We start from the raw sequence: 12,714 nt of genomic DNA on the forward strand, positions 1-12,714 counted from the left end.
AAGGAGTTATTATGTAATGCATCATAATAATACTTTTGAAAATTATGATCTATGCCTATAATTGTTGTACATATTATGTGTATGCAAGCCTTTCATGCATTATTGAGTATTAGATTCATGACATTTGTACAACAAACTAACTATGATCAAATGAAAGTGTGCAAGGATAAAACACAATGACCCTTGGTGACTCCTAGTGTACAAGATAGTGCTCACCCATTTTTCTCTTGCTCACATGATCGTTTTATTTTCATGTGTTCTCTTGATCACATGAGTCATACTTGGCACTGATTATGCTCCATTGGTGCTAACTATTTACTACGTGGCCGAGGGAGTGTGGTAAAGTGATAAACAATGAGGTAACAAACTTGTGATAATGCAAACACCCAAGTTCAAAAGCCCCAAGTCAGTGCAAATGAGGCTAAATGCAAATTTTAGGTGACTTTGAAAACATTGATACACCCCTCATAGTGTTGGAACTTAACCAAAGAGACTCTCTGAGGCATATTTCTCCAAAACAAAAACTGTGCTAAATAATCATGTTTTGCTAATTATGCTGTGATATGCAAGTGATTTTCTAATAGTAAAACATGCTAAAACAAATCGATACAAGCAAAACTATATTCATCATGCCAATGATAACAAGGGGTTAAGAATTAGACTTGTAAAGACACCTTATAGTAAATCTTGGGAGCAACTTTCCCTACTAATTTCTACAACACCATTCTCCTTAGACACTACATAGCAAGGAAGTAAGGCTAAACTAAACAGGTTCACACTAATTACAACAAATAACTAAAGCATACCAAAGGGAAAGTGCATTAATAGTGACATGTAAGACAACTCAACTCCTTAAGCCCTGGGCTTAATGGGTTTAATAAATTACATCTTCATTGGAATAATTACAGTGCAGAAGGGCAAGTGGACATGTAAGACAACTCAACTCCTTGGCTCATTGGGTTTAATAAATTTTATCTTCGTTGAAATAATCACAATGCATGATGGAAAGTGCATTAATGCTGCCATGTAAGATAACTCAACTCCTTAAGCCCTTGCTCATTTGGTTTAATAAATTTTATCTTCATTGGAACGAGTGATATATTCTTAAAACTTGTCAATACTAATAATATAATATTGTATATAAGGATTCTATGGTTGGAATTAGGTTTGCCTTAGTTGTATAGTTATTATGGTCAAATGAATATGTAATAGGTTTGACTGTATGTGCAAGTTGAATAGTAGTTGATACCTCAGTCCAATGTTTAACTTAACTTTGAGTCAACCCTTTTTATAATTTTGGCTAGGTATTTGGACAATGATTACTTCTGAGGTTTGTGTCTGACTATGTCAATCCTATATGTATATATGGACATCAGAGACTTTGCCGCTCATCTCATAAGTTGATTAGATAGCTCTTTTATTTCCAAAGGAAAAATTTCAAATCTCCTTAAAAATCTCTATTGAATTGAATGTGCATTAATATAGTTGTTCTTTCTTACACCTCCATTTTGCTCTTTAATTGAATAGTTCTTTTATTCAAATGTGCATAAATGCTTTATAGATTTCAACTCATTGGGAAAGTTAATATAGATCGCACTAAGAACATTCGAATTCTTTAGAGTAGGAGAAAGGAAATCTTGGGCAAACTCAGAAAACTCTCATATAAAGGATCCAACTAGTCACTGTCAACAAAAATATATGAAGATAAAGCATACTGTGAGTTATGCAACTTCTGAATCTTTGTATTTATAATGGTTTTCCATTGAGATCAGTTATATAGTAGAGATATAGGTTTTGTGAATAAGAAACGAAAGAGTTTTTCCCCACCATCCTCTGTGATGCAGTTAATATCATCAAGGATGACCATATAGGTAGTTCATGATGGATGGTTATCTTCAATGTTTTCCTTCATCTCTTCAAATCATTTTACGTTCATACATGCATTAGATTTCTTACGTTAAATTATATTGTTCATATACCAACTGATAACCTCATTTGGTAGTGCGATTCTCTATCTATTTGTATGATGATATTTTGTAATTTTTTTTCAAAGAATATCCCAGTCCAGAACCAAAATTATTAGATATAATTTTGAAGAATGCTTTGTTCCAACTAGAATTAATAACTTGTTTTCTGTTGTCTAGAATTAGAATTTTCCTGCCATTGGGTCCATGCTCTTCTCAATTCATTCACTTCTACATCTGGTATACTACACTGGTCTAAGTAGTCCAACCATATCCTCCAGACAGGTTTTGAAGGATCCAAAAATTTGGCAACTTCTGGCAGTAACACATTTGAATAGAAATCATTTACTCTATGTTGTACTCCAGTAGACTGTATCAACCTGGAGAGTTCTAAATTTAAGGCTGAAGTGTCAGAACGTGAAAACTCATTGCTACTTAGAACAAGAACTTCACAAGGGGCAAGAGGTAGGACAATGCGAGAATAACGTAACAATGAAATCTTGATAATATCTTTTGGTAGCAAAGCATGCTTAACAGCAACTGCTGTTCCAACCATTTTTCGGATCTGCAAATGACAAAACTTCATCAGTAATTCAGAATTGAATAGAAGCAGGACAACATCAAATTTCACAAAAAAACAGCAAGTCAGAGGTACAACATTGAAGCAACATATGCTTGTTCAAGTTTGTCAGATGAATTTAGATATATAGGCAATTCATCTTTAACTTGCTGTAACAAATAAACAAACCCCAACTAGGGCAAAACTGCACAAATTGCCCATTTAAGAAAATATACCATGGCATAATTGAGACAGATTTGCAAAGCACAGATAAGTGAAATGTGGAACAAGGACCAAACATGCCACAATAAGCATCATATTTCAAATCTTCAGGATGCAGGGAGGTGGGGACCGAGGCTTTAAATAAAATATATCCTAAATTTAAAATTGTAGAATAGAGAATAAAACAATTTATTTTCCAAGTATACATTAAATCCAAAAATCTCAATTGAAATGCTGACAAAATCCAAAAATGTTCTAAATTCTGAAACACTAACAAAATGTGCTTGAAACAGCCCTGCAATGCTGAAACACCACTTCCAGAATCCAATATGGCCCTGAAACATTTCAGGGTGTAACCCCAGTGTATCAGTAACAGAAATGCTGAAATGCGTTTCAAACTTTCAAGCACTTCTGCCAGAAGTTTCTGGCAACTTAGGTACTAGAAGCACAACAGATCAAACAATCCAATCCAACACCTAGTTCTCGTTATCATTCCTCGAAGAGATATACATTCTCAGGTTTAAAGCCAAAATTCCCAATGTGTGGTCACTGCAGAGTGAAGATGGCCACACATGTTGTACCAGCAGTGGTTGAGCCATTGTCTCTACTGAACTACGTCCTTCCAAGAGGCAAATGCCCTAAAAATGAGATCAATTTATTTTTCAAGCTATAAATCATATTATTCTAGACAAATTACAAACACAATAGAGTAAAAGTAGGGTGTTAGGGTGGCAGAGCTGAAGCAGCAAGTGCTAGGCTATATTCCTTTTGATAGTGTCATGGACAAAGTTACAAAATGTATATCTATCATAATGAAGAATAAAGGTTTTGGTCAACAAGGTTCAACAAAATGAACAGAGAGATCAATGTATGAAATGAAACTTAAGTCACAGGAGAAAACATGGGATTAGGCTCATCAAATTGAAGTTTTTCTTACGCACTTAATCATTGGAGCTCCTAACTTATTGTAATCTTCCCATGTGTGCAGAATGGATTAGGTAAGGAGGATGATATTTCTGTCCAATGACCTTTACATCCCCTTTTAGACCTGCTTCTGAATCATCTGCTCCTATCTTGAACAAGCTTGTATCTGAAGGAACAGAACTCCACTGATAATGCAAGATGTCTTGTCCAAAGGCTGATATGGCTTTTAAGACGATCCTCCACCAATACGAGTTTGGATACTTAATTCAAGTTGAATGCTCATGACCAGACATTGGTCAATATTCCCACCCAACCATCTATTATCTCCATTCAAACAATACCCAAGATGCATACTGAATTCACATTACATTGTCTACACCCAAAGGAAAACAAATGAGAATATAGAGATCTATATATATATATATATATGAATGAAAAGGGGATGCTGTAGTAGATGCCCATGCTCATAAGAATGAGGACATCACCATCACAACTGATGATCAAAACATTGGGATAATGGGTGTTGTATGATAGGTTTACATCATATTCAATTCGCAGCTTTTTATACAAGCAATGATGTTAGGATATTCCGACACATAGTAAATAATTAAGTATAACTCGGTCTAGTGTATAGTTAGGTAAAGTGCGTTTCTTTAGTATGTACTTTTTGTAACTTACAATATGACGGTCACAATATGTTCTAGACATGAAGTGATCCGACGGTTCATTCCCTCCTCGGTATTTACCGAGACTTGATCCGTGGCTTAACACCCGATAGGTCCATGATCTCTATCTAAAGAGCATGGAGGCTCATTTGTTAGGTGACCGCTCATGAGAGAAGCTTATGTAAATTTTCTTTCTTTTACATTAATAAATTCCCTGAAGTGGCCGCGTTGGCTCAGACCGTGGACTATTTTCCTCTTTGAGGGTTTTAACCACGTCAAGGATGCTGGTGTATTGATCCGTGATCTGTTTGTGAGCAGTGTCCTTTGGTGTTCTATTTGAGGAACTTACCCTGTAAATTCCTACATGGTATCAGAGCTATTCGAGCGCTGCATCCGTTGCTAATCCAAATCCGAAGCCGGTACAACTGCATCCGACTGTCGTTTCCTAAATCTACTGTTTTCGACCACTTTCAGGCCGTGAGGACTGCTCTACTGTGTTAGGAGCATTTGTTCCAGTGAGGAACCCCTTTCGTTTCACGCGAAAAAGTTTCCGGTAGCCCTAGCTATGTCATTTTTAAGATCTGGAGGCATACAGTCTTTATTTGCAGTTATAGTTACCTATCTCTCTATTTATTTCGGTTTATAGTCTTTTATAATTTTTTTTTATTTATCAGATCTATACCTTTCATTTCTGCGTATGCTCTTTGTCCCACGACTCTGTGCGATCTGGGCAAACCAGAAACAGAAAGAAAGAATTTTTACCATGTGTATGCTCTTTTCGGCTGCGCCTTAGTGTGATCTCATAAAATCAAAAACACTGAGAAAAATATTTAGTTTCGGGTCAAATATGAATTTAAGCCATAAGGCTTGGATTACTTTTGCTTGTTCATTTTGGGTTGTGTGGTCTTTTTGTTTTGTAGGCAAAAAAAGGTTTTTCAAGTAAGCACGCACCCCAAAGCTTCAGTGAAAAAAAAAAAAAAACCCTTCCTCCTTTTAAAAAATTACTAACCTTTTAAACTAGCTCACTTGATCCAAAGTTACTTTATGAGAATAGAAGTCTGGGTTCAAGTATTTATTTTTGTTGAGTTACTTTTTCAAAAAACACATGTAACTTATGTTTTAAAGTTACTTTAGGTAAAAATGTTCTCACCCATTATAAAAATTGAGTCACTTAGAATTCTAAAGTCTCTTTATCTTTTATTTAAGTTACAATTTAGTAGATAGTTCATAAAGTACCATTGTAAAAATGACTTTCACTTATTTATAAAAGTGAGTCACATAAAGTAATCTTTTTTTTAAAGTGAGCTAATTAGATTAAGTTTGGAAAGGGGGAGATTTTTTTTTTAAATATAACATTATAATTCACTTTCCAACATTTACGTAGTTCATTGGCATCTTCAACAAATTTTCTTCAAAAAACCATAACTTTTTCATCCAGAAGCCGTTTTCAGAACCGTTTTTTTTAATCGGCCTAATTTTTCAAGATCTTTCTATTGGAACACTTAGTTTCAACATTTACAGCTTCAATTTATTTTAAAATGGAAAGTCCATGCCTATTTATCCTTAATAGCACCAACTACTTCCAATGGCTATCCTACATTGTGGATTTACTTGGAGGTAAAGGTCTTTATAGAATAGCCTCAGGGCAAGAGTCTAAACCTAAAGATGAAGATAAGCAAGCCAAATGGGAAAATAAGCAAGATCAAGCACATGGGTTGATAGGGATGTCTATTTCTCCAGCTCTTAGATTCCATATTGTAGAAATTGATACCACCGATGAAGCAATGAAACAACCCAATAAAGTTTTTGGAATTAAAAATGAAATTAAAGCCCGTCAACTTGAAAATGAGTTGCTTATGTTGAACCCCAATAATTTTTATTCCATTGAAGACTTTTTGTCCAAGTTCAAGACCCTTAGACTTCTCTTGGAAGGTGTTAAGGTTAAGAAAGAAGATTGTAGCCTTATCTATTCCATTCTTACTAAGTTAGGTCTAACCTACTCTATGTTTGTTTCCACCTTCCATTTTACTAGAGAAGCCTTTATTTCTCAAGGAAAAGATTGCAAGTTCCCCCCTTTTGATTCCTTTTGTGATTCTTTGATAAAAGAATAAGAAAAACTTTTACATCTTGGTTTTCTTAATACTGTAAATTCTTCTAAGAAAGACTTAGTAGCCCAGCAACAACCAAATTCAAAGAATCCTAAGAAGCAACATCCTAAAAAGAATGGTCCTAAACCAAACAAGGGTCCTAAGCAATTTCAGTCTCAAAATGAAAAATCAGTTCAACAAAATGATAAGGCAAATAAAAACAAAGGGAAGAGCACTGATAGACATTGCAACTTTTATAATCGTGATGGCCAGTTAGAATCCAAATACTTTAAGAAGATGGAAGCCTTCGAAGCAGCCATGAAGAAGCATAACATCCATTTGGAGCACTCTTCAACTTCAACTTCATCTTCAGGAATAACACTTTCTGCATGTGGTTGTCAAGCATCTCGGTTTGGTTATGCACTAAATGTATCTTCTTCTTCTCATTCTCATGAGTGGCTCATTGATTCTGGAGCTTCTTATCACATGGCCAAAAACAAAGCCATGTTTTCTTATTTAAATGATTGTAACACCAAAAATATTTATGCTGGTGATGATAGATCTCTTAGTGTTGTAGGGACTGGAACTATTCATCTAAACAATGGTCAATTTAATGATGTATTATGTGTTCCTACCATATTCTGCAACCTTCTATCTGTATATCAGATAACTCATTCAAGTAAAGATAAAACCGTTGAATTTTCACCTCATGATGTTGTAATTAAGGACCTAAGAGATCCTACATAGATTTTAGCTACTGACATTGCTGATGATTCTACAAGGTTGTATAAGTTTAACAACTTTTGGGTCATCATCTCTTCCCTCGGTATTTGTTGCTCATAATGATGGAGTGAACAAACTTTGGCATGAGCGATTAGGTCACTTAAACTATCACTCCTTTCAAAATCTATGTAAAGAAAATATGGTGACATGTCTTGCTATGGTATCTTGCAGAGATGGTGTTTGTTCCGGATGTGTACTCGAAAAACATCATCGGGATAGTTTTGAAAAATGTGCCTCTTGGCATGCCTCAAACCCTTTACAGCTTGTGCATAGTGATTTATGTGGTTCACTTCCAGTTGTTTCATTCTATGGCTACAAGTATTTCTTAACTTTCATTGATGATTTCTCTAGACGCACTTGGGTATACTTCTTAAAACTTAAGAGCGAAGTCTTTAACATGTTCTTAGCTTTTAAGGCCCTTGTTGAGAAACAATCTGGACATCAAATTCTTAAGCTAAGATCTGATACTGGCGGAGAATATGCTAACAACAAATTCATCAATTTTTGCACTAAGCATGGAATTCAATTGCAACATACTGTTCCATATACTCCACAGCAAAATGGTGTAGCTGAAAGGAAGAATCGCACCTTAAAGGAAATGGTTAATTGTATGCTTTAATATAAAGGACTTAGTCTTAATTTTTGGGCAGAAGCAATTAACTATGCAAATTACATAGTAAATCGCACTTCTACTAAGGTTTTAAAGAATATCACTCCAGAAGAAGCATGGAGTTCAATTAAACTAGATGTAAGTCACTTTCATGTTGTTGGAAGTGAAGCATGGGCCCATATTCCAGATGACAAACATAAAGCCTTAGAACCTAAGAGTGAAAAATGTATTTTTGTTGGATATTCTAAAGATGTCAAAGGATATAGACTTCTTCAACCTAAATCCAAAAATGTTATCATTAGAAGAGATGTAAAGTTTGCTGAAAATATATCGGCCTATGAGCCTAGTTCAACGGATGTGCCACCTCTCTCTATCCCTTCTACTTCTGAAAATATTCCTTCTTCAGATGATGACAGCGAGGATGACAATCCTCCCCCACCTTCTTGGGATCCTCCTTCAGCTCCTCAGCTTCCAAAATGGGTCCGCGCTACTCAGGATGCAGCAGGTGCTCTTGCAAGTGATCCTACAGATCAGTGTCGTACACGTTCTCAGTTTGATAGAGCCTCTTCTTTACTAGCTCAAGCTTCAGCGAATTATGATCTTGACACCTTTGCAGAAGCTTCAGGCCATCCAGATTGGGACGCAGCTATGAATGAAGAATATTGTTCATTATTGACAAATGATACATGGGACCTTGTTCCTCTTCCAAAGAGACGAAAACTTGTTAGATGAAAATGGGTTTACAGAACCAAGTTTGGACTAGATGGAAAAGTTGATAAACATAAAGCTCGTCTTGTTGCTAAGGGTTTTTCACAAGTTAAAGGCATTGACTATACTGAAACCTTCTCCCCTGTTGCCAAAATGAACTCTATTTGCCTTGTTCTTTCCCTTGTTGCCTCATTCAAATGGGAAGTCCATAAGATGGATGTTAAATCTGCCTTCTTGCAAGGGGACTTGCATGAAGAAATCTATATGGAACAACCTCTTAGCATTATACAAATAGACTCCAGCCTTGTATGTCGACTTAAGAAATCCCTTTATGGTCTCAAGCAAGCCCCTCGGGCTTGGTATGCCAAAATGGATAGCTTTCTTTTAGATACTGGCTTTTCTAGGTGTCATTCTGACAATATTGTCTACACCAAGAAAGTGGGTAAGTCTTTTATCATTATTTTTCTTTATGTTGATGATCTTATCCTTAGTGGTAGTGATCCCAACCTTATAAACCATGTGAAGACCAGCCTTAAAACACAGTTTGAAATGACAGACTTAGGGCACTTGCATTATTTTCTTGGTCTTCAAGTCTTGCAATCCAAAGAAGGTATTTGCCTTTCCCAGTCCACATATGCATGTGATTTTCTACGCCACTTTCACATGGGAGACTGTAAGCCAACCCCCTCTCCCTTTCAGTATAGAGCCAAACTTTCAGTCACTTGTACTTCCCCTGAAGTTGATGCATGTTGATTTGGGGTAGCATCAGATGTGTTCTAGCCATGAAAATTGGTGGAGAGGCTAAAGAACATGAGATCTCCAAGACCTATAAATGGTTTGAGGAAATTCTATCCGGTGAGAGAGATATTAAAATAGTTAATATTTTTAATGGGTTCTTAAGTCTAAACTTAGGAAAATAAAAATATTAATGGGTATTAATATAAAACTAGGTTAGAAAGTTCTAAATGACATGGATCAAGCCAAATCTAATCTTAGCCGTTGACTAGAGATGTAATTTCGGCCGTTGAAGACTCAACAGAAAAAGCATAAGAGGAAGCTTGAGGGTTAGTTGGAGATACACCAGATTGATCAGTGAGTTCAATTTTCTAGAGCGGGGTTTGCTAAGAGAAACCGAAACATTGATTAGAGTTGCAGCGAGGGGCAGTGAATGCATAGCAGAGAGGCAGAGATAGTGCCGAAAGACCAGTGCAGAGGCAGAGAGGCAGACGTAGAGCCAGCAGGAGCCACGCAGAGGCCATCAATGACTGTGCAGAGGGCCAGAGGGCCTGTGTGAGTGACACAGAGGCTGTAGAGGGCAAGAAAGGCTGCGTACAGCATCAGAGGGTTGATGCAGAGGCCAGGAGGATTGACGCAGAGCCTCAGAGAGGCATAGGAGAGAGTTTCGTGGAGCAGACTAACTTTCAGAATATTTGCTTCCGAAGAGAGGTAATACTGCCAGATAGATTCTCTATCGGGTGAGCCAGTTTGGCACCCAGTTGTACTCAAGAAAATCTGCTTAATAATAAAACCCTCAGAATTGTTGCACCGATTTTCCCAAGTTGGGTTTTTCTAGTGACGATTGTCCAAAAATAACGGTGTCCCTTATCTGTTTGTCTATTTCTTTCAGTTGATGATCTGTACATGGTTGAGACTGCATTGTGTTTATTTCAGTGTTTATATGGTTAAATAAATTGTTCAGTAATTAAACAAGTAGGAGAAATAAACCAGATAGTGCGACTTAGAAATTTCAACAATTCAACCTTATACTGTTAGCTTGTTGGAAAACTTTTATATGTGGCCCATACTCGTCCTGACCTTTTGTTTGCTGTTGGCCTTGTTGCTCGGTTTATGCAAAACCCACATGAAAGTCATTGGAAAGCAGCTAAAAGAATACTTCATTATGTTCAAGGTACAATTCAGTTTGGGATTCATTACAGTGCAGAAGGATCTCCTCTATTGGTTGGTGTCACTGATTCTGATTGGGCTGGTGACCTTGATGATCGGAAGTCTAGTGCAGATTATATCTTCACTCTTGGTTCTGGACCTATTACATGGGCTTGCAAGAAACAAAGTGCCATTTCTCTTTCTTCAGTAGATGCAGAGTATCGTGGTGTTGTTGAAGCTAGTAAGGAAGCCCCGTGGCTTCGTCAGATCTTGTCAAAGTTTGGTTTTCAACAACAACATCTGACTACACTTTGGTGTAATAATCAAAGTGCCATTAAACTATGAAAAGATCCAGTCCAACATCAATGCAACAAACACATTGAACTACACATGCACTTCATCAGAAAGCTCATTCATGACCATGTTCTTGAAGTGCACTATTGCTCAATTGATGATGAAGTTGCAAACATCTTTACAAAGGCTCTCACATAGGCGAAGTTTACTAAACTTCGATTTATGGTTGGAGTTCAGGAAGATGTCACTAAGGGAGGATAGGCTTTAATGCCTCCTTCCTTCTCCTATTGTGTCATCTTTGTACATCCTTCAATCCTATCCCAAGTTGTTCTTAAGGGGGGATGTTAGGATATTCTGACACATAGGAAATAATTAAGTATAACTTGGTCTAGTGTATAGTTAGGTAAAGTGTGTTTCTTTAGTATGTACTTTTTGTAACTTACAATCCGATGGTCACGATATGTTCTAGACATGAAGTGATCCGACGGTTCATTCTCTCATCGGTATTACCCAGACTTGATCCGTGGATTAACACCCGATTGGTCCATGATCTCTATTTAAAGAGCATGGAGGGTCATTTGTCAGGTGACCATTCATGAGAGAAGCTTATGTAAATTTTCTTTCTTTTATATTAATAAATTTCTTGAAGTGGCCGCATTGGCTCAAGCCGTGGACTGTTTCCCTCTTTGAGAGTTTTACCCACGTCAAGAATATTGGTGTATTGATCTGTGATATGTTTGTGAGCGGTGTCCTTTGCTGTTCTAGCTGAGGAACTTACCCTGTAAATTCCTACAAATGAAGCCAAGCCACTAGCTAGATTGGTACCCACCATCATGTAAAACTAATTAATAAATTATTGAAAGTGTTGGTATACAAACTGTTGATTTGGGGTAGCATCGAATGTGCTCTATGCCTCAAAATTTGCAGGAAGGCTTAGACACATGCATTCTCCAATACCCAGAAATTGTTTTGGGAAATTCCACCCAGAATTTTTTTTATTAAAATAATCAATTATTTTTAATGGGACCCTAAGTCTAAACTTAGGAAATTAAAATAATTAATGGGTATTAATCTAAACTGTGGGTGGAACTTCTAGAAGAAGGCAAAGATCAAGTCAAATGATCCTAACCATTTATTAGAATCTAATCTAGGTCGTTGATTGAACAACGAGAGGATTATAAGAGAAGACTTGATGGGCACTTGGAGAAACACCAGAGGGAGATACTTAGTTACCCGAGTAAGATCGATTTTCTCACTAGTCGAAGTTCGGCAAGAGAAAATCGAATCAAAGGGAGAGTTACAGGCGAGAAAGGAAGAGAGGACATCAACATATTCAGAGAGTGTAAGGCAGCAAGACGCATAGCAAAAACAAGGTGACGCAAAAAGATGCAACGTAGAGGTAGTTTGACGCAGAGCTTGTGTGGGTAGCTTGATGCTGAGCCAAAGAGAGCAGTTTGACGCAAAGAGGATCAAAAGGATTCCGAGGAAGAAGAAGTGCTTCACCTGGGGTAGAACTTGGTCAAGAAGTGTCTGTAAAATTTCTCATTCCTATCTTGTTGGCTGTAATTTGTACATGAGAATTTGCTGAAGAATAATAAAACCCTCATCGGTTGCACTGGTTTTCCCACATTGGATTTTTCCGAGGACGATTGTCCAAAAATAACTGTCATTGTGATTGTATTTGCCAGTATTTTCCCTTACATTTAATTTCTGCAATGTTTTAATTGTGCACGTTGCAGTAGAATATATTTCGATATTTGCCGTAAGAATACTGTGGATAACTTATTTATGAGATAATAAGTAGAAGAAAGAATATTAATCACTATAGTAGGATTTCTATTAAGAAATTTTCACAGAAACCAGTAATTTCATGAAGTGTTGTAGCTAAGCATTGTTTACACACTTTGAAGCCAATGTGTTGGGAAATGAAATGTCAAAAGGACAGTGATTCATGTAAACTCATATTTGGTTGTAGGAAAAGTCCTCAAGTGCATGGTTGTCACTGTGTTTTACA

The 12,714-nt window shown here is 36.7% G+C and overlaps 1 protein-coding gene across 2 annotated transcripts in view; it reads right to left on the bottom strand.

Moving 5' to 3' along the window:
• Window positions 1-2,067: 2,067 nt before the first annotated feature.
• LOC149138463 (putative tRNA pseudouridine synthase) overlaps window positions 2,068-12,714 on the bottom strand; it is a 364,078-nt gene continuing 353,431 nt past the window's right edge. For both annotated transcript variants that reach the window (XM_089448317.1, XM_089448316.1), the window contains one exon: window positions 2,068-2,529. In XM_089448317.1, coding sequence (XP_089304443.1) covers window positions 2,119-2,529 — 411 coding nt within the window. In that variant the 3' untranslated portion in view covers window positions 2,068-2,118. The remainder of the gene's footprint in view (window positions 2,530-12,714) is intronic.

This window comes from Pinus tabuliformis, chromosome X, assembly GCF_031772625.1.
Source record: "Pinus tabuliformis cultivar Carrire ecotype Pingquan chromosome X, CPIR1, whole genome shotgun sequence".
In the NCBI taxonomy this organism is placed as follows: Eukaryota; Viridiplantae; Streptophyta; class Pinopsida; order Pinales; family Pinaceae; genus Pinus; species Pinus tabuliformis.